The sequence below is a fragment of the Orycteropus afer genome, unplaced genomic scaffold, assembly GCF_000298275.1.
Source record: "Orycteropus afer afer isolate SDZICR_OR568_19922 unplaced genomic scaffold, OryAfe1.0 scaffold00041, whole genome shotgun sequence".
In the NCBI taxonomy this organism is placed as follows: Eukaryota; Metazoa; Chordata; class Mammalia; order Tubulidentata; family Orycteropodidae; genus Orycteropus; species Orycteropus afer.
In genome coordinates, this window is record NW_006921628.1 from 1,808,145 (window position 1) to 1,831,753 (window position 23,609).

The 23,609-nt window shown below is 39.8% G+C and overlaps 1 protein-coding gene across 1 annotated transcript in view; it reads left to right on the forward strand.

Annotated features, from left to right (window-relative positions):
* CACNA2D3 (calcium voltage-gated channel auxiliary subunit alpha2delta 3) overlaps positions 1-23,609 on the forward strand; it is a 1,513,414-nt gene that overhangs the window by 433,605 nt on the left and 1,056,200 nt on the right. Inside the window, exon 4 of the mRNA XM_007937248.2 lies at positions 5,640-5,699. Within this exon, the coding sequence (XP_007935439.1) occupies positions 5,640-5,699 (60 nt within the window). The remainder of the gene's footprint in view (positions 1-5,639; positions 5,700-23,609) is intronic.

A 23,609-nucleotide genomic window follows, 5' to 3' on the forward strand; every position in this document is an offset into this window, starting at 1 on the left:
AATTTGAAAATCTGGAAGAAATGGACAGATTTCTAGAAACATGCCACTTACCTAAACTAACACAGACTGATGTGAAAAAGTTGAACAGATCCATAAGAAAAGAAGAAATTGAACAGGTCATTAGCATACAGATTGAATAAGTATGGTGAGAGGATACAACCCTGATGAACTCCCTTCCTAATTTTAAACCACGCAGTATTCCCTTGTTCTGTTCAAACTACAGCCTCCTGGTCTATGTACAGGTTCCTCATGAGCATAATTAAGTGCTCTGGAATTCCATTCTTCTCAATGTTATCCATAATTTGTTACAGTGCACAAAATCGAATGCTTTTGCATAGTCAATAAAACAGAAGTAAACATAAAAAAAAAACCTATATGAGCAAATTTAAATTGATTTTTCTTAGTTACAAGTGATAATCACACTTATATTTTAAATATTTTTTATTTGACTTAAGGTTACTTTTTCAGGGAAGAGATATTATAGGCTATTTTCTGCTGGCAAGCATCAGAGTTTGAAGTTGAGTGATCTTGACTTTCTTAAATAATGACTTCATTGATTTTTGTTTTATTAACAGTGGGAACTTCTGTCCCTAGGATTCTGTTTTAATTTATGACACCACATGGTTTCCCTCTTAAATAATACTCATGTGAACTTGCTTACCTCTATAAGAGTACCTCAGAAGAAAGATCAACTATCTTTTGCTCTTTCTCAAGCATGCTTCTTAATGTATTGTTTGTCATTACCATTGTGCACAACAGTAGAGTCTGTTCTTGGGGACTTTCCCCTGAATTCTCCCAGACTTTTAGGCCTGCTCCTCATTGGCATCAGAAGGCAGGTTGGAATAACCCCATCCTTTCAAAGATCCCCATACCAAAGTATTTGCATCTAATGAAAGAACTAATATGTGTAGCTGCATTTCCTATCTTTTCTTGAATCGTACTTCCTAAACCTTTGTGGTGAGCAAGATAGGAAACTAGCTTCATGGAAACAAGAAATGGGTGAGATAAAGTAAGTTTTTTTTTTTTTTTAAAGAAAAAAAAAAAGACATGTAGCATATTTAACTTGAAAGTGAATATGAAGACTGACTGCCAAATTCAAATTCTTATACTGTACTTAGTTCAGGACACAGTGTTCTGGCTGATCCTAGTAGTTCACTCTCTGCTGTTGAGTAGGGTCTGACTCATAATGACCCCTCCTTGGGTTTCTAAGGTGGTGTTTCGATGGAAGTAGATTGCCCAACCTTCCTTCTGAGGAGTGGCCAGAGGGTTTGACCCACCAGCCTTCTGGTTAGCAGTCAAATGCCTTTGGTACTACGCTACCAGTTAGTATGGTATTACTGAATTATTCCTCATGTGTTACCTTCTTGTGCTCCATGCCTTGTATTGCAGTGTTTGTGGTGAAAATAGATTTTCTGCTATGTTAAATATGAATATGTTATATAACATGTGTGTAAACATGTAGACACACATATATACACATATAAAACTATGTTATACAAGAAATACATTTTATGCTATGCTTTTTCATAATAATTCAGCTTACTTATTATATCCAACTTGTTTATTTATTTGTTGGTCCTACATTGCTTTGTTGTTCCTTTTACTTCTAACTCTTGCTTTCTTCAATTTTACTGGTCCTGGTCATCATGAAATTTTGTGGTGTTACCTCATATAATGTGGATGAACTTGGAGGACGTTATGCTGAGTGAAATAAGTCAGTCACAGAAGGACATGTATTGTGTTAGTCCATCATTATAAAAAGCCAAGGAAAGATTTATATATGGAAGGAAATTTTCTTTGTTGGTTAGCAGGGGTGGGAGAGGAGAGGAAGGAACGCTGCTAGATAGGTAGAGACAAGTACTGATTTGGGTGAAGAGAAGGGCAAGGTACCAAATGTGAGTGATCAACATGGTGGCATTGAGGAAGAGGAAGACAGAGAGAGATGCATGGGAGGTACAAACAACAAAGATGAATCCTTTTGCACACACAGTACTATGTTGTCAGTGAAGGCAAACATTGATCTACGTACGGGTGGATAGATTCATGGGCAGGTTGAACTATTAGATATGTCTACACAGGGGGGAGTGTGCCCAACACCATGTATAGGGTTAACAGACAATGTTTCTACAAGTGTATTTGTATGTTCTTTAAGAATGTCCAGGTATACAGTATAGCTGACAAGGGGCAAGATTGTAGTCACTTATTGGGCACAGCCAGCTACCCAGAGGGAGTGTGTAGTTGAACCTGTGGGCTTGGGACCATAGTCACAGGGGACAAGCTCAACTGGCATAACATACTACACAAACACATTGTTCCACGTCCTACTTCTGTGAGTAGCGACTGGGATCTTAAAAGCTTGCAAGCAGCCATCTAGATGCAATGATGGGTCTCTCTTCGTCCAGAGCAAAGAAGAATGAAGAAAACCAAAGACACATGGAAACAGTTAGTCCAAGCAACTGGTACACCATGCGATCCTCAGCCTATATGACTATGAGACTGGAAGAACTAGATGGTATCTGGCTACCATTGTCAACCACTCGGAGGGGGATCTATGTAGGAGACCCTGGATAGAGTGGGAGAACAATGTGGAACAAAACTCAAAATCATTTAAAAAGAAAAGAAAAGAAAAAGACCAGAACTACTGAGACTATGGCCCCTATCTGCCCTTCAGGTTTGGTATTGAACTCACTCCTCTGGCTTCCAGACAAACAATAGACAGACATAAGAGCTGATCATTTACATTAGGTAGATACACTCCTTGGAGAGATCAATCATGGGAGAATAGAAGGGCTGTGTATGCACAGGGAGACAGTTCACGGGGCAGGAGTCCATGGGAGGGAAGGCCACAGGGAAGAGGTAACTATGGGAAGGAAGTGGGAGGGGAGCTCTTACAGTGTGGGAAATTGTAGTCATTGTCATGAGACAAAGTGTTTGTGAACTGCTGTATGGAAAATGATTTATAGACTTGGAAACTCAACGAAGCAGTTCTTACTCTGCCCCATGGAGTTGCTATGAGTTGGAATCAACTCAGCAGTAACAGGTTAAAGTTAGCTAACAGCTTCTGTGTGACACAGACAGTTAAGCACTTGACTGCTACTGAAAGGCTGGCTTTTATAATCTATCCAGAGACACTTCCAAAGTAAGGCCTGGTGATCTGCTTTTGAAAGGTCATAGCCTTGAAAAGCCTTTGTAGTGTGGTTCTACTCTAGAAACATGGGGTCACCATGGGCTGGAATTGACTTGATGGATGTTGGTGAAGTTACTCATATATTTCAGTGTCCTCATTTTCATGTCCAATTTAATAATTATGGAACATTTATCTCTCTGTCACCATCTAGAGATTAATATGAACGTCATCATTTCTCAAACATGGACTATAAAACACAGGTCTTCACTGTGTCAAGAAAAAGCAAGTTAAAGACAGCATAAGGTGAAAGAGTACCATGAGAAAAATAGAAATGGTTGAGCTTTTACTTGGTTTTGCTTTTGGTTGGATGACACTTCAGTGAAATGTTATTTCACTAAATTAGACGTTTATGCAATATCCTTTTGCCTATATTTTCATGGATTGGAAATACTCTTGGCAAATTCAAATGAAAAAGAAAATTGTAGTTAATTGTCTTTAAATGAAGATATGTCATGACATTTGTTCTGGTTATCTAGTGCTGCTCTGACAAGAATATACCACAAATGGGATGGCTGAACAAACAGGATTTTATTCTCTTACAGTTTGGAGCCTGGAAGTCTGAGTTTAAAGTGCCAGGCTCAAGGGGCTGGGTGAAAGCCCTTCAACCTTGGACTTCAGCTCTGCCTCTTGCTCTTGGCCCACTGAAGCTAGAGGCATCTCTTCACTCAGGCAACTGCTGGCTGCTGAGGCTAACAAGCTCAAGGTCGACAAATAAAATGGCACAGTCCCAATGTTACCAAACCACATGGCAGGCCATTGATTCAAGTCCATTGAAAATCCCAGCATCAGCAGAGCATGGGAGGCTGCTGAACAACGACTCAGCTACATGCAGAGTTCAATCATGCCATAAGCTAGAGACCATTCCCAAAGCTGTTTCTTATATATGGGAAGTAGGCCACATACCCAAAGCAGCTACTCATCTGCTCCAATAGATTCCACCATGGAGTTAATTACTAGTTTCACCACAGGGAATAACTGCATTCAGCTGCCCAGCCACTCAACCAGGCCCAGCCAAGTTGACACGCAAACTTCTCCACCACAACATCGTTTTCATAACAATATTAACTGTGTGAATTTACTTGGCTAACTAAGAGTTGTGTTTTTGTGGGTACTACTTATTGATTTAATTTCAATGATTTTCTTACTGGGATGCAGATTGCCAAATGGCATTGATGTGCAATGCAAATAACTGTCAGCTAAAAATTTGTTGTTGTTGTTGTTGTTATGTGCCGTCAAGTTGGCCCCGACTCATAGCGACCCCTCCTTGTGTTTCTGAGGCAGTTATCACTATGGAAGTAGATTGCCCCATCTTCCTTCTGGCGAGTGGCTGGTGGGTTTAAACCGCCAGCCTTCTGGTTAGCATTTCAAGTGCCTTAGGCACTATGCTATCAGAGCTAAAAATTACATAGTGGAAATGGGTTCACAAATAATTTACCTTGAATTATCAGGGAAATTAAAATAAGTGCTCTTTTCTAAACCATTGGGTAAGAAAGTTAGACAACTTAGATTTGGACTCAATTCCATTCAATAAATGTTGACCAAGGGCCTCTTGTACCTCAGGAATGCGTTGTTCTAGGTAGGTTCTAGAATCAACATTGAGTTTCAAGGACTTTTTCTATTCATTTTTTTTTTTTTTTAATTTTGTTATTTGGGTGAAAGTTTACAGAGCAAATTCACTTTCTATACAACAGCTCACATACACTTTGTCTCATGACAATGACTATAATTTCCCACAGTGCAACAGCTCCCATCCCACTTCCTCCCTATAGTTACCTGTTCCCTGTGTCCTTCCCTCCCATGCACACCTGTTCCCCCAGTTATCTCCCTGTGCATACACAGCCTTTGTATTCTCCCATGATTGATCTCTCCAAGGAATGTATCTACCTAGTATAAATGTTCACCTCATATGCCTGTCTTTTGTTTGGCTGGGAGCCACAGGAGTGAATTCAGTTTCAGACCTTAAGGGCAACTAGGGGCCATGGTTTCAGTGGTTCCATCAGGCTCTATCAGACCAGCAAACCTGGCCTTTTTTTTTTTTTTTTAATGATTTGAATTTTGTTCCACATTGTTCTCCCACTCTATCTAGGATCAGGGACCAATATTTTTGAGTTGTTATGAAAAAATGTGCAAAACTTACATGCATTTGTAGACACGTATAACAGTAAACATTTGTTTGAAGAAGTGATGAATTGATGAAGGCCTTAATTATATTATTTTCACTATAAGTGGTCTTTCCCATATCTGGATCCCTCCAGGTCTTTTAAAAGCTAAATTTGACACTATTGTGATTATTTTCAGTTTCTTGGGAGCAAATCCACCAGGTCACAGGTCACATGATGCCATGATATAGTCCGCCATTTGGGGGCAATGGAGAAACACCACTCTTCTTACATTGTTGAAATGGGGTCCAGGCCACCCTTCTGATCCTTTATGTTCCCTTCTGTCTTTTCAGCGTCTTGTGGAGGCTGCAGAGGAAGCACATCTGAAACATGAATTTGATGCAGACTTGCAGGTAACTGAATATTATTGATTCGGTTTTTGTGGCCAAAGGGGGGATACCAGGCATGTAGGAATACCAGGTTTCAGCAGTTGGAGAGAAAGGTGGGCTTGTGAGAGGTTGGTGCACGTTTGGAATAAAGATGCCTTTTTTTTTTTTTTTTTTGGACACAGGATAGTGATCCTCAATTCTTTCCCATCATGCGTGTAAATAGATTTCTGTGAACTCTTCCTCAATTTTGAGGGAATTAAATCAGTAAACTGATGATAATCCCCAGAGCTCTTAATAATAAATTGATGGCATAGATAGCAGAGTATGTCTACATCCCATCCCCTGGGCTGCATTTTGAAATAACAAGTGAATGAAGGCATTATTGTTATGGATCTAACCTTGAATTGACTGTTAATTATATTTAAATAATGAAATCATTCAGACTTGGCATTTGAATGTCTGGTTAATAAATTTCTTGCAGTATATCTTGCATCTAATCATAGCACACCTGTGTCTGATTGAAAAGGATTTTGATATTGATGTGTGTAGAAACCATATTAAAAGGAAATGAGTGAATTGAGTAATACTTGCAGGTCCCATTGGGTCCTTCTTGAAGGAACTTTTTTCTGTATTGTGATGTTGACTTCTGTGGCTTTTCCTCAGTGCTAGGAAAATGCAAGGAGCAAACCTTGATACTTAATTCTTTGCTTTGCTAGAACATGTTTCTTTGAGTGACATGTGGTCACAGTTAGGAAATGGTGTTTATTTTGCTGTGTTTTAATTAAAACAGAGAAGACTAAAAAAAAAGAAAAACAACCCACTGCCATCGAGTTGATTTTGACTCATAGCAACCCCTATTGGGTTTCCAAGGTGGTAAATTTTTACAAAAGTAGATTGCCCAGTCTTCCTTCCATGGAGTGGCTAGTGCGTTTGAACCACCAACCTTCTGGTGAGCAGTCAGATGCCTTAGGCATTATGCCACCAGTTAAAGGCATACATAAATCTTCAAGCACAAAAAGAGATGGAAATACCAAAGACAGTCTTTGGGTGTCTCTTTCTTCTTTGGATGTATCTCTTGTTATCACTGTCATCTGTTATCATTCTCATCTGTAACTTTCATGGGTAAAGATAGCACATTCAAATGGAGTAATTGAGGAATAGCTTGATGTTGACGTGAGTATCTTAAAGGGACCTATTTACAAATATATGGGCAGTGTTGAGAGATAAGTGATGATGTCATACCCTGGGGCTAACACTGGGATCCTTTATGATTCCTAGGCCTAAAGGAGTCACGGGAGGGAGGGAAAGTTTTCCAAAACCTAGACAAAATAGCTGTATGGAGAGGGTATTTGATAGTAGGGTGCAAATGGTAAGGGTAGAATTTTGATGGATACTCCAGTATCACTCTCTTGCTTCTTGATCTCTTGCTGGTACTCACCATTGACTAAATTCAACCTCTTGGAAGCCAGTTGATGTAATTGATGTAGTTAAGCCTGTAGACTTATCAAACTGGGTGGAGAAGGGTGAGAAATGGGTCTGGAACAGAAAGAAATATCAAGCCCATCATCTGAGGATCAATTGCAAGAATTGTACCCAGTGTCTGAGACAAACAGAGCCAGGAATGTATCCAAGTGCAAGAGGTTCCAGAGGGAGGTGGAGACACACACAGGATTGTTAGTAACACTGGAGCAGAATAACCCAGCTTTTTGAGAGAAGCTGTAAGAGAAGGGAGAGACAAGCATGAGAATAGCAAGAATCTTGCTTTCCTACAGTCACATGGCATCTTGAAGAAATACTAAGGACCATTTACTGCATCTTCAGTGGCTTTGAACTTCCTGCAGTGGGCCAGAGGGATGAAATGGAAGCATCTGGAAGCAGTTTTTTAGGTGGAAAGATTATAAGGGTCTTTTGAATGTGTTGCCAGGAAAAGCTGTCTCAGCCTTCTCAGGAGTTCCTGAAATCTTTTCAGGAATATTCTGGTTGTAAATGACAGAAACCCAAATCAACTTAAATAGACTACAACACTGAATAAAATAGAAATCATGAAGTCACACTGATAATAAATGAATAAACAAACACATAGATAGATAAGAAGGGAAAGCTCTTACAGTAGAATGCCTACTAATAAAGAAGTGTTAGAATTAGAAAATTATACTAATAGTTGATTCAGGCAAAAATACTTAATGGGTGCTAAAACAAATGGGTAAAAGTTTCATGTAGAACAGGAAATTTACAGTGTCAAATATCTGTTCACAAACTATTTATTAATTACAAAAGGAAAAAATAGCAGTTTTAGAAATCTGACAGAGATCTCCTTATTCAAGTAATCAAAGGTAAAAAAAACAAAAAACAAACTCAGTGCTGTGGAGTCAGATCCGACTCATAGCGACCCCTCCTTGGGTTTCTGAGGAGGTATCTCTATGGAAGTAGATTGCCCAACCTTCCTTCTGAGGAGTGGCTGGTGGGTTTGAACCTCCAGCCTTCTGGTTAGTCAAATGCCTTAGGCACTACCCCACCAGAGCTCCAATGGCACCAATAATGTGGGAAACTGATATCAGGTACCTCCAGATGTGATGATCTAGAAAGCCCTTTATGTAGAATTCTTGCCCAGATCTGTAACCTGAATAAAAACATCAGAGAAATCTGAATTGTGGAACATTTTACAAAGTAATTGCCTGTACTCCTCTTCAGAAATGTCAAGGTCAAGAAAGACAGAAGTTGAGGACCTGTTCCATACTAAAAGTGATGAAAGGCACATGACAGCTAAATGCAATGTGTGATCTTGAATTGGATCTTGTTCTAGGGGAGAAAAAGATCCCAGATTCCAGCATGTTCTACAGACTCTTATTGAGCCTTTAACAGGACACAGACAAAACAAAAACAAATCATCTCCGATAAGGGAAACCATCAGCATGTACACAATACAGAGGCTGGATGGAGTCTGCTGGCTCACGGCCATGGGTCTAATTATAGATGATAGAAAACAAAGAAAATTATTACAAAATCATGATTGGTGGCAGGTTAATGCATCACTGTCTCAGATACTTTTCAGAAGTGGGAAAAGGACCACAATTGGGCCACATACACAACTGCAGATTCAAAAGGTTACTAGATTGGTTCTGGGACTTGATCACCTAGTTACGTGGCAGGATATGATTCTTGACCATGCAGCCCTGAGTCATAGCCACAAGGTACATCAAGACCCAGCCTTTAATTTCAGTTAGATAACATGTGGGTTTTTTCAGTGAACCCTTAATAACATACTCAGGAGAATTCCGTAGTTCTTTGTGTGAATATAATCTACTTTTAACCACAGTCCTCCTGAGGGCAAATTGCCCCCACCCCCACCCCGGGTTTATCTGGGCCTTTCTAAGCACAGCAACATTGCTAGTTTAATGATCAGAAAGAACTTAAATGGCTTTTAAACTTATGTCAAAACTCAAAATGGAGTTAGGGTTCCTGCTGTAGACTGCAGCCTTCCACAACAAAGTACTTTACACTTGAAGCTCTAATACAATCCTGAACCTGAAAAATGTTTCTATAAAGGACAATATTAGGATAACTGGTAAGATTTGAATATGGAGTGTGCATTAGATAATAATATTCTACCAATGTTGTATTTCCTAATTTGACCCTTGGACCGTCTTACATAAGAGCATGTCCTAGTTTTCATTTTCTTCTAGACCAATTATTTGGATCCATTGGTCTAACTGGAAGGAGCAAATTTGAAGGAGAATGAGAAAGATTACTGGAAGTCAGGATCGTTTTGGAAAATCTGGTATTTAAGGCTGACATAGTTCTATTTTGAGTTCAGTTGTCTACTAAGGACAGGCTGCTGGGACAGGGGAAGGAATGATATGCTTGGCTTTAGGGAACCATTTATCTTCAGCAGAGGAAAAATGCTCTGTGGTTTAGTGCAACATTCTAGAGACCATGTTCTTTATTGTTCATCTGAAGCTATTCTTATCCTCCAAGCATGTTCTGACCTCCTTCATATTATTGAAGCTTTTCAGGAGAATTCTAGTGTAGCACAACTGATCCCCTTTGTCAAACACTGGGCTGTAAACAGGAGTGCAATGTCACATCTCTCTTGAGAAAGATAGGAGAAAATGAGTCTCTGAAGCGTGATTGTATTTATTCCCTTGGGAAAAGGGAAGGGGAGTCCAGTTTTTGTTCTGTCACCTGCTCTGTGTGTGTTCAAGACAAATGTCAAGGATCTATTTGTGATCCGAACATAGCGGTAGATGTTGAAATAATCTGTCAGTATTAGAGAGTGCTGTTCACTCTCTGGACCTCAGATTTCAGTGACGTCTCCTCTGGGTCAAAGTAAACCACATGCACTTTGTGGAAACCTATAAAAGAGAAGCCTTTGATAAAGCGGACATGTATGAAGGGATGAGTCTCTGCTTAGACGAAGGTTTTGAAAGCTGCTAAAGCTTCCATGCTAAGTGCAGGTCTTTTAACAGCTTGGGCGTCAGTCCTGTTGCCATTACCAGGGTAGCAAGTTTGTGCACGGGCATTGAGTTTATTGCTGTGATGGTCCATTAGAGCTGATCAATTGTTAATCTGGGTTCCCCTGACCTCTCCGCTACCCCTGCCGATAGATTTGTTTTTTATCAAAAAATTTCTTAGTACCATCTGCTCACCATGCTGAGGAGGATCCTGTACTATTAGCTCAGGAAGAGCAAAAGGAGTTGGGGGTTTGTTTTTCTACAATGTAGGGGGGATAGAATATTTTTGCAAAATTTCCTAACCTGTGTAGTATCAATTTATAGCTCTTAGCCTCCCTCTTCCTCAGATAGAAAAGAGATGACGATCTACCCCTTCTTTCATTTTTGACCAAACGCTTATTGTCATTACAACATTCATGTGCTCTAAAAGTGAAGAATTAGATTTTCATTGATGAGATCATCAGAAGTTTCATAAAGAAAGTTATGCCTCCTTTATTGTCAAGATTTTATTTTCCACTTATATTTCCTCTCAGAGTCTCTCCAGAGTTTTAACTTTTCCCAGAGAGCTCCCATCCCTGACATTGGTAGTCCCTCTGTAAAATCCTTAAATATGGCATCTGATAGTTGGCTTTTCATGTTAATTTTTGTTATTGTGGTAAATGTGTGTGTGTATACAACAAAACATTTGCCATTTCAACATTCTTCACATGTGCAGTTCATTGACTTATGTTCAGTTGTAGTTCAACCATCAGCCTGTCTGTTCTCAGATCTTTCCATCATGCTTAACAGAAGCTCAGTGCAAAAACTATATTGGGACAAGAAGCAAAATTCAGCTCTGAAATATAGCATGCGCAAACAAAGGAAAATGCAGAGTTTTGCCTAGAAGCAGGACTTCCTGGCTAGCTATATAGCTTTCTTCTTTACATTGTTGCCATGTCAGTCCCCTGACTTAACCCTCTGAATTGGTTCATAGGTACTAGATTGACTTTCTCTTGTTTTTGTTCTTTATCACCTGATACCACCATCAGGGCAACTTTCCAATATAATTGGTGTAAATATAGGCCTTGCTAAAATGGAATCCCTTCTTTTTATTTCAACCTATGAATTAATAGAGTTTTTTTTTTTTTTTTTCCTTGTGTGTGTGCTCCCTATACTGGAAAAATGTATGCTTAAATAGGTGGGACAGATTGATAAACAGATTTTTTGTGCATAATGTTACACGTATAGTAATTGAAGAGTACACATGTTCAAGTAATTTCTTTTAGAAGGATGGGCACAAGGCTGGTCCCTGAGGTGGAGGTTAAAGATATTCCAAATATCTAACTTTTCCAAACTGTTGTGCCACTTCATCACCTCTAACATCACCTCCTACCACTGAGTACTCTCCCTCCTTTCTTAGGGTTCCATATTTTGCGGCAACATCTCACAGAACTCACAAACTTCTAGGAAATGGCTCATGGGGTGGAGGAGGCTGGCAAGTCCCAAATCCGTGGTTCACACGTCAAATTCTGCCTTAACAACACAACTGACAACTCATCCCAAATTGGGACCACAACCCTAGGCGCAGAGGCTAGGATTTACATACAGTACATCACAAAATGGAGGACTGTGGCCATTGTTGTTGGTAGGTGCTGTTGAGTCAGCTCTGACTCATAGTGACGCTGTGTGCAACAGAATGAAATACTGTCTAATCCCACACCATCCCCACAATCCTTGCTGTGCTTGAGCCCATCCTTGCAGCCACTGAGTCGATCCATCTTGTTGAGGGTCTTCCCCTTTTTTGCTGACCCTCTGCTTTACCAAGCATGATATCCTTTTCCAGGAAATGGTCCTGTTTTGGTTCTCTAGTGGTACTCTAAAAAGAAATACCACAAATATATGACTTGAACAAACAGGGATTTATCCTCGTACAGTTTAGCAGCTTAGAAGTCTGAGTTCAAAGTGCCAGCTCTAGGATCTGGGTGAAAGCCCCTCTACCTTGGGCTTCTTGCTCCCAGCCCACTGAAGCTAGAGGCTTTTCTTCACTTGGGCAGCTGCTGGCTGCTGAGGCTGACAACCCCAAGGTCAACAAGTAAAAAGGCACAGTCTCAAGATTACCAAACAACATGGCAGGCCACTACTTCAAGTCTCAAGATTGGCAGGGCATGGCAGCCTGCTGAACAACAACTTGGCTACATGTAGGGTTCAAGCATGCCAGAAAGCTAGAGAGCTTCCTCAAATCTGCTTCTTATATGCTGGAAGCAGGCCATATCCCCAAAGCAGCTACTCAGCTGCTCCAGTAGGTTCTGCCATGGAATTGATTGCCAATATCACCAGGGGGAATAACTACATTCAGCTCACTAGCCACTCAACCAGGCCCAGCCAAGTTGACACACAACCTTAACTACCAAAGAGACCTTCTAAAAATTAAATTTTTATGTGCTTCAAGAGACTTCTTCAAAAGAGTAAAAAGAGAACCTACAGATGAGGAAAAAATATTTGGCAATGACACATCTGACAAGGACTTATCCCTAAAATTTTTAGAAAATTCCAACACCTCAACAACTAAAAGACAAACAATCCAATTAAAAAATGGGCAGAATACATGAATAGACACTTAACCAAATAAGATATTCAGGCAGCCAACAAACACATGATAACATGTTTACAATCATTAGCCATTAGAGAGATGCAAATCAAAACAGCAATGAGATACCATCTTGCCCCAGAACAAATAGCAAAGTTCAACAAGACAGAAAATAACAAATGCTGCTGAGGATATGGAGATGGGGACTCTCATCGTACACTGCTAGTGGGACTGCAAAATGATACAACCACTGTGGAAATCAGTATGGCAGTTCCTTAAAAAGTTGGAATTAGAAATATCATTTGGTCCTACAATCCCATTACTAGGTATATATCCTAAAGAAGTGAGAGTCAGGACAAGAGCAGATACGTGTACACCCATGTTCATTGCAGCACTATTCATAATAGCAAAGAGATGGAAACAACCTAGGTGCCCATCAACCAAGGAATGGATAACCCAACTGTGATACATACACACAATGGAATATTATGCAACATGAAAGAATAATGTAGAATCTGTGAAATAGCACATAACGTGGATGAATTTGGAGGACATAATCCTGAGTGAAATAAGTCAGTCACAGAAGGACAAATACTGTATTCGTTCATTATTGTAAAAAGTCAAGGAAAGGTTTATATATGGAAAGAAGGTTTTTTTGTTGGTTACCAGGGAGGGGAGGGAAGGGAACACTGCTAGATAGGTAGAGACAAGTATTGATTTGGGTGAAGGGAGGGGCAATGTATCAAAAGTAAATGATCAACATGGTTGCACTAAGGAAAAGGAAGACATAGAGTGGTACATGGGAGGTACAGACAACAAAGATGGAGCCTTTTCTTGTGCAGTACTGCATTGTTAGCAATGGGAAGCATTGATCTGTGGCTGGGTTGATGGGCAGGCTGAATAATCAAATATGTCTAGGCAGGTGGGAGTGTGCCCATGACCATGTATAGGGTTAGCAGATGATGTTTTTCCAAGTGTATTTGTATGTTCTGTAGGAATGTCCAGGTGTATAGTGGAGCTGACAAGGGGCAAGGTTGTGGTAGCTTTTTGGCCACAGCCAGCTACCCAGAGGGAGTGAGTAGTTGGACCTGTTGGCCCCGGACCATGGTCGCAGGTGCATCAAGCTCAATTGGCCATAACACTACACAAAAACATTGTTCTACAGCCTACTTTGGTGAGTAGTGACTGGGGTCTTAAAAGCTTGCAAGTGGCCATTTAGATGCAACAATGGGTCTTTCCTTATTCAAAGGAGAATGAACAAACCAGAGACACATGGAAATAATTACACCAAGGGACTAGTAGATCTTCAGCCTATGTGACCATGACACAGAAAAGCTAGATGATGCCCAACTATCACTCTGAGTGGGATTGGTGTAGGAAATCCTGGATAGAGTGGGAGAACAATGTGGAAAAAAAAATCATAAGAAAAAGACCAGGTTTTCTGGTCTGATAGAATCTGGTGAGATCCCTGAGACTATGGCTCCAATTATGCTTTAGATCTGGAACTGAATTCAGGTCCTGTGGCTTCCAGTCAAGCAATAGACAGGTAAATGGGGTGAACGTTTACATCAGGTAAATACACTACTCGGAGTGATCAATAGTGGGAGAACAGAAGGGCAATATTTGCCCAGCGAGATACCTCTGGGGGTGGGAGAGCATGGGACAGAAGGACACAGGGAAAAGGTAACTATGGGGAGGAAGTGGGAAGAGAGCTCTTTCATTGTGGGGATAGCAGACAATGTAATGAAACAAAATGTGTGTGAACTGCTGTATGGAAAATGAATTTGCTCTGTAAACTTTCACCCAAATCATAATTAAAATAATGAAAAAAAAGGAATTATAATTCAAAGAGTTCTTTTTTAAAAAAAGAAACAACAAAAGTCTCTATCTTAATTATCACATGTGATTATTTAATGTTTTACTCTAACTATTTTGATGGCACAGGTGCCCTGGTGACTCAGTGGTTAAAGCACTCAGTTGCTAACCAGAAGGCAGGCAGTTTGAACCTACCAGCCACTTTGTAGGAGAAAGATGAAGCAACCTGTTTCCATAAAGATCATGGCCTTCGAAACTTACGGGACAGTTCTACCCTGTCCTATTGGGTTGCTATTAGTCAGAATTGACCCGATGGCCTTGGGTTGGGTATTTTGATGAGAGTACCTAATTTGGAGTGAAGTGGAAAAGTGTCCCACTATGTTTATCTCAGCCATTGGTGAATTCCCATAAAACTAGGTCTATATTCTTCTAGTCTAATTCAGGGATTAGTCTAATTCCCTCTTTCCTTTGGTTCCTTTTTGGAGTTTTCCACTTGCAGTGAAGGAGAAGACAAAGTCTTTTTGACAGTTTACTAGAAACCTGCTTATCTTTGAACAGCAAACATATTTTCTTTGAACGTTTTCTCAAATAAGTACCAATTGCACAGAGCTGCTGCACAGTGTAAAAAAAAAAAAAAAAAGAAATTGTTGTTTTTAATTCTGTCTCTTTCAGAAGCTTTTTCTATTACAAAGTTTTCTATAATAATTTTTCTTTGTTGTTTTGTAAGTGATAGGAAAAAAGAAAAAAAAGACTGGTGACATGCAGAGTGATAATGGAAGTGTGAGAGTGGAAAGAGCTATGGGGTCAGGGGCGGAAAGTGTCCTGAACATGCCCCACTGGTCATCACCAAGTTGCAAGCACTTATCTTGTAAACACAGTGACCTGATTTCGTGGTCAGGGTGAGGGGATTGGAGTGCATGGGAAGCAATGACCACTGATGGCTGATGGTAAATCTCTGAGATGGAAGGACTAATGGTACTTCCTGGAATAGCTTCCTGCACCTTCTTGCTCCCTATTGCAGTGGGGGCTTTGTATTGAGGGAGACCTGGGGGAGGAGAGAAGGGGAGGCTTAGGAGCCTCAGCATTCGCTTTAGAACTTCTAACATTATCCCCTGGGAGAGTGAAGCCTTTCTAGGAAGAGATTAGAAAGGAAAAATGGAGCACCTAACAGCCAAGCAGAGCTGTCCTTTTTCCTGACAGCCTTTCTCTGCTGGCAAGTGAGGCTTTTGCCCTGGAGGGAAAACCACGTCACAAAAGAGCAAAGAAAGGATTTAGTAGAGGTACTTCATGAATGGAGGAAATAATTATCCTTGTGGGGTTTTTCATGTATTCCCTTTAAGCTCCATCCCATCCCTGCCCACCAGCTTTTGACTGAGCAAGATGTTGAGTTTCTGGCTGCTGGAGAGTGAGGGAGTACAGAGGACCCAGGCCTCATAATTACTCAAGGTGCTTTTCATAGAGATAAGTAATTGGCTTTTGTGCGGTAAATGAGGAAGATAAGCATCATATCTGTACAAGAAATAAAAGAGAAGAAGGAAATTTTCACAATTTTTATTAAAATCTCACTTTGTTTCTGATCTAAACAATGAGAGCATGTAGTTTTTTTTTTTTTTTCTCTCCCTTCTTTTTATCACCTTAGCAGGGGATCACAGTTCATTTCAGTATTTTAAGATTTTACATTAGTGTTTGTTTGTTAGGACTTGCTATGTGTCATTTATCTTCAAGACTAAATTAAATAGTTTCTGAGGAATATTTAACTGTGAACATTTTTAAAATCAAAGGCATTTCTCAGTTGTTGCCTCCTCATATAGACATACATACTCTTTGTGACCAACTGTTGTTTTGTTTACTTAGCTAGAACATTGTAACTTGTCATAAGGCCAAAATCATGACTTTGAACTTCATGTTAATCAATTATTTAGAGGTCATACTTGATGCTTGGTGTCCATAACCCTGATTATTGGACAGATGAGAGTGGAAAGAGAGCCTCAGCTTAATCCAGCAGAGAAATCTTTGTCGTGAAGGTTTGGAAATTTAGGTTCTAGTAGTTCTCGTCCCAATGGGACCACATACATGTTTGTGGATTGTGACAAGTACTATGCTGCTATGGCCTCTTTCCTCATCCAAGAAATGATGCTTTTGTATGACTTAGATGATTTCTAAGATCTGGTCCATCACTTGTGCTGTGACTCATTCAATAAATAGTTACCAATGACCTCATGGATGTCAGGAATTGTATGGCCAGGAGCAAGACAGATACTGTCCTTGTTCTCATAGAGCTCACCATCTATTGAGAGAGAAAGATTTGAAACACAGGATCATATAAATGATTACATTGCAGTTGTGATTATTGCTTTGAAAGAGAAGTACAGGATATCATGTCAGAGCAGAGTAACTAGTCCTTGGTAGTCTAGTAATTCATGAGACTTTACAACAAAGGCTTTGTGGTGGTTATGTTTGTGTATCAACTTGGCTGGGCCTGGTTGAGTGGGTGGGCAGCTGGTGGTAGTTATTCCCCATGATGAGACTGACAATCAACTCCATGGTGGGATCTACCACAAGCAGCTGAGTAGCTACCTTTGGGATGTGGTCTACTTCCTGTATATAAGGAGAAGACTTGGGAATGGTCTCTAGTTTATGGCATGCTTGGACCCTGCATGCAGCCGTGTCATTGCTCAGCAGCCTGCCATGCTCTGCCGACATTGGGACTTACAATGGACTTGAATGACTGGCCTGCTGTGTGGTTTGGTAACATCAGGACTGTGCTTTTTTACTTGTCAACCTTGGGCTTCTCAGCCTCAGCAGCCAGCAGCTGTGCGAGTGAAGAAACGCCTGTAGCTCCAGTGGGCTGGGAGCAGGAGGCAGAGCTGGACCCCAAGGTTGAGTGGCTTTCTCCCAGCCCCTAGAGCCTGGTGCTTTGAACTGGGACTTAAAGCCTCCAAACTGTGAGAGAATTAACTATTTGTTAAGGCCATCCCATTTGTGGTATATTCTTGCCTGAGCGGCACTAGGTAACCAGACCAGGCCTATACAGTGAGCCTGAATTGGGTGGAGATTCTAGGTTCGCATCTACTATAGCTGGCAGAAATATCCTCAAACAGAAAATATGTAATATTTTACTTTCCATAAGTGCTAAATAAAAATTATTTTATCTGATTTCCATATGATTTCTTCATCTCTGAATGCTAATGACACTGTATTTTTGCCTCTTTTACAATGCTTATCACTACCTACCCTGTTGATTTTATTCACGTAAGTGTGGTTTTGATGCTTAATTTAACATTTATTCAGAACCATGTTAAGCATCTGTTGTAGGTTGTGGGGATTCTACAAACTGAGATATGATCCTTACCCCTCCAAGAAAGTTCTATTTAATATGTCCTTGTGGTTGTTAAGTGCCTTTGAATTGGCTTCGACTCCTAGCATATTTATTTAGAACAGAACAAAACACTGCCCCATCCTGCACCATCCTCACAATCCTTGCGATACTTGAGCCCATCATGGCAGCCACTGTGTCAATCCGTCTTGTTGAGAATCTTCCCCTTTTTTTGTCGGTCCTCTACTTTACCAAACATGATATTCTTCAGGGAATAGTCCCTTCTTAACAACATGACCAAAGTAGGTCTGGCCATTCTCACTTGTAAGGGGCATTCTGGCTGCACTTCTTCCAGAACAGATTTGTTCATTTGTCTGGCAGTCTATGGTATATTCAGTATTTTTCTCCAACACCACAATTCAAAGGCATCATTTTTTTCTTCAGTCTTCCTTATTCATTGCCAGCTTTCATGTACACATGAGGCAATTGAAAATACCATGGCTTGGGTTCGGTGCACCTTAGTCTTCAGAGTGACATCTTTGCTCCTCAACACTTTAAAGAGGTCTTTTGCAGCAGATTTGCCCTGTGCAATATGTCGTCTGATTTCTTCACTGCTGCTTGTATAGGTGTTGATTGTGAATCCAAGTAAAATTAAATCCCTGACAATTTCAATCTTTTCTCCATTTATCTTGTTGTTGCTTATTGGTCCAGTTGTGATGATTTTTGTTTTCTTTATGTTGAGTTGTAACCCATACTATAGACTCTGGACTTTAATCTTCAGCAATAAGTGCCTCAAGTCATCTTCACTTTTTGCCAGCAAAGCTGTGTCATATGTATATCACAGGTTCTGGTAATGAATCTTCCTCCAATCCTGATGCCTTGTTTGTCTTAATATAGTCCAACTTCTCAGATTATTTGCTCAGCATACAGATTGAATAAGTATGGTAAACTACTATTTAATATATAGGTGTGTAAACAAATGATTAAGGAACCAGTGATATAGTGGTTAAGCACTTGGCTGCTAACTGAGAAGCTGGCCATTTGAACCCACCAGCTGCTTATGTAAAGATTACAGCCTTGGAAACTCTATGAGGGCAGTATTCCTTTGCCCTACAGGGTCACTATGAGTCAGCAGGTTGGGTTTGCTTTGGTTTTAAGCAAACGATTACAATATAATATGGCGAGATGCTAACTGGTTGGAATAGAATATAAGGCTTGTGAGGTTAAGAGTAGGAAATTATTTTTAAGTATTTTGTTCATGTATTCATTCTTCAAACAAATATTCATTGAGCACCTAATGTATTCAAAACATTATGCTAAACGTGGGATATAGGATCCAAATGAAACAGAAACAAAGAGCTAATAATTTATGTAAAATTTGCAGAGTACTATATACAGATCTTAAAACTTGGTAAGTTTGACTTGATAAGGAGAGTTCCTTCCTGCCTCCTTTGCATTTAACCCTCTTCCACTCTCCACAGGAAACCACCGTTCCAATTTCTAACATAGATTCATTTTGCATAGTCTTGAGCTTTATATAAATGGAAGCATAGAGCTCTGGTAGCATAGCGGCTAAGGCACTTGACTGCTAACCAGAAGGCTGGCGGTTCAAACCCACCAGCCACTCCTCGGGAGGAAGATGGGGCAATCTACTTCCGTAGTGATACTGCCTCGGAAATCCAAGGAGGGGTCGCTATGAGTCGGGTATGACTCGACGGCATATAACAACAACAACAACAATAGTACATGCTCTTTTGGGTCTGGCTTCCTTTACTCAACATAATGTTTGAGATTCATATGACTACATTATTGCATAGATTCCTCTTTCTTTTCTAATATAAGCATTGGCTACTGTTCTGGTTACCTAGTACCACTCTGACAAGAATATACCACCATTGGGATGGCTTGAACAAACAGGAGTTTATTCTCTTACAGTTTGGAGCCTTTAAGTTCGAGTTCAAAATGCCAGGCTCTAGGGGCTGGGTGAAAGCCCCACAACCTTGGGCTTCAGCTCTGCCTCCTGTTCCTGGCTTTGAAGCTGGAGGCTTTTCTTCATTCACCTGTGGGCTGCTGGGGCTGACAAGGCCATGGTTGACAAGTAAAAAGGCACAGTCCTGATGTTACCAAACCACATGTCAGGCCATTCGTTCAAGTCCATTGAAAATCCCAAGGTTGATAGAGCATGGCAGGCTGCTGAACAATGACACAGCTACATGCAGGGTTCAAAGTGCCATAAGCTAGAGACTATTCTCCAAAGCTTCTCCTTATATACAGGAAACAGACCACATCCCTAAGACAACTACTCAGCTGCTCACAGTAGATTATACCATGGAGCTGATAACCAGTCTCATCATGGGGAATACTACATCCAGCTGTCTAGCCACTCAACCAGGTCCAGCCAAACTGACACACAAACTGAACTGCCACAGCTACTATCTGTTTTACTCTAGATAGTGCTTTTACTACATTCCTCTCTCTCCTATTTTGATATATTCTGTCTTCATGAGCAAGGAGCTCTCATGGCATTGTGGCTAAAGCGTTAGGCTGCTAATCATAAAGGTTGGTGGTTCATACCCTCCAGTTGCTCTATGGGAGAAAAAAATGAGAGGCAATGTGCTTCTGTAAAGATCCACAGCCTTGGAAACATTGCGGGGCAATCCTGCTCAGTCCTGTAGGGTCACTGTGAGTAGCAGTTGACTCGATGACTGTAGGTTGGTTGGTTTTTATTACTATTCAATTAGAGATATTTTCTAACATCCCCTATAAAAGCCCCTTTTAAGACCATATGATTTTAAAGTCTCTTAATATAATTGTGGATTTGTCTGTTTCTTTTTTTTAGTTCTAATAGTTTTTTTTTTTTTAATTGTGATTTGGGTGAAAACTTACAGAGCAATTCATTTTCCATACAGCAGTTCATACACATTTCATTTCATGATATTGACTGCAATTCCCCACAATGTAACAGCTCTCTCCCCTCTTCCTCCCTGTAGTTACCTCTTCCCTGTGTCTTTCCTTCCCATGTACTCCGGCCCCCATAACTGTCTCCCTGTGCAAACACTACCCTTCTGTTCTCCCATGACTGATCTCTCCAAGGAATATATCTACCTGATGTAAATGTTCACCCCGTATGCCTGTCTGTTGTTTTGCTGGAAGCTGCAGGAGTAAGTTCAGTTCAGATCTGAAGGATAACTACAGACCGTAGTCTCAATGGTCTTACCAGGCTCTTTCAGACCAGTAAACCTGGTCTATTTTTTTCCCCATGATTTTGAGTTTTGTTCCACATTGTTCTCTCACCCTATCCAGGATCTCTTGCACTGATCCACTTCCAAGTGGTTGACAGTGGTAGCTGAGCACCATCTAGTTCTGGTCTCATGGTCATATAGGCTAAGGATTGTACCGTCCACTAGTCCCTTGGACTAATTGTTTCCATGTGTGTTTAGTTTTCTTTCTTCTTCTTTACTCTGAACGAGGAGACACCCATTGTTGCATCTAGAGGGCTGCTTGTAAGCTTTTAATACCCCAGTCACTACTCAGCAAAGTAGGATGTAGAACAGTGTTTTTATGTACTATGTTATGCTAATTGTAGTTCTAATTGTTTTTTTAAAATTTTTATTGTGATTTAGGTAAAAGTTTACAGAGCAAATTCACTTTCCATACATCACTTCACATACACGTTGTCTCATGACATTGACTACAATTTACCACAATGTAACATCTTCCCTCCCACTTCCTCCCCATAGTTACATCTTCCCTGTGTCTTCCCTCCCATGCACTCCTGCCCCGTGGGCTGTCTCCTGTGCATACATAGCCCTTCTGTTCTCCCATGATCTCTCCAAGGAGTGTGTCTACCTAATGTAAATGTTCAGCTCATATGCCTGTCTTTTGTTTGCCTGGAAGCCACAGGAGTGGGTTCAAGACCTGAAAGTCAGCTGGGGGCCTTAGTCTCAGTGATTCCATTAGGTTCTATCAGACCAGCACACCTGGTCCCCCTTTTTATTTTTTTAATGATTTTGAGTTTTGTTCCACATTGTTCTCCACCCTATCCAGGATCTCCTACATGGATCCCCCTCTGAGTGGTTGACAGTGGTAGCTGAGCACCATCTAGTTCTTCTGGTCTCAGGGTCACAGAGGCTGAGGATCGCATGGTCTACTAGTCTCTTGGGCTAATTGCTTCCATGCATCTTTGGTTTTCTTCATTCTTCTTTGCTCTGAATGAGGAAAGACCCATCATTGCATCTAGATGACCCCTTGCAAGCTTTTAATACCCCAGTTATTACTCAGCAAAGTAGGATGTAGAACAGTGTTTGTGTGTAGTGTGTTATGCCAATCGTAGTTCTAATAATTTTTTATTCTGATTCTGAAGCTCTCATAAAGTGCTCAACATTTAAGATTATTTTATCTTTCTGATTAATTAAACCTTTTATCATTAAGAAACATTCTTCTTTACCAATACTACTAGTCCTGATTATGTAGCCATACTAACTTTTAACATTGTATATATTTTTCTATACTTCTACTTTTAACCTGTGTCTTTACATTTAAATGGAAACTCTGGTAGTATAAAATCAATTCCTGCTCTTTTTTTCAGTCTGACAATCTCTGCCTTTTTGTTAGATGGTTTAGTTTATTTCCACTTTATGTAATTATTAATTTAATTTAATGTAAGTCTTGTTATTTACTTTCTCTTTGTGTTGTTTTCTGTTCCTCTCCTATCCTACCTTTTGGGTTAATCAAACATATTTTAATGGACCAGTTAATATCTCTTTTTGCTTTTAATCCTCCTCTTTTTTTTTTTTTTGGTGCCGAAACCCGGGATCCAACCATTAATCCTCCTCTTATGAATAAATTTTTTGTGGTTGCTTTAGAGATTACAGTAAGTGTCCTTAAATTAAATGTGCAATGTACCCAGAGTTAATTATGTCTGTGAAGTGTCACTTCACTTATAAGAACCTATAGTAAAATAACTCAGTTTTTTGTATTCTTGTCATATAAACCCCATAATAAAATGTCATTTCTGTTTTGTTTCTAAATAAATTAATACAACAAAAAAGATAATCTTATATATTTACCCCCTTATTTATTGTTTCTGGCAATCTTTATTCCTTTGTGTAGATTTTAGTTTCTATCTGGTATTGTTTCTCTCCAGCCTGTAAAACCTCCTTTACCATTTCTTGAATTACAGGCCTGGGAGCAATACATCCTCTCAGTTCTTGTTTATTAAAAAAACAAAAACAAAAACAAAAAAAAAAACAATTCATTTCACCCTCATAGTTATTCTCTTGAAAATTTTATTAATAGTTAAAAACTGTTATGCTGAATAAGTCATTCAAATTTTCTATAGCTTTTATGAAGTTTTTGTTTTAAAGATTTAATTTGTTTTCAAAGAGCTCATGTAAATCAAACAGACATGAATAAACATTTTCTAATGAACCCCTCAAACAAACCTTTTTAATATGTACTTTCTTGAGATAATAAGGAGCTCTGCTAGCATTGTGGGTAAAGCATTTGGCTGCTAATCAGATGATCAGCAGTTCAAAACCCACCAGCTTCTCTGTAGGAGGAAGATGAGGCAATCTACTTTTGTAAAGATTTACAGCTTTGGAAACCCAGTGGGAGTTGCTGTGAGTCAGAATCGACTGGATGGGAGTGGGTTTGGGTTTTTTGATTTGGGATAATAGTATTAAGTTATATTCCATATTAATGGTTATTAATAAACCTTGCTTTTTATTACTCTGCTAAGGTAAGATAGAAACATGATACTTTAAAATTATTTTAAAATTTCTTCT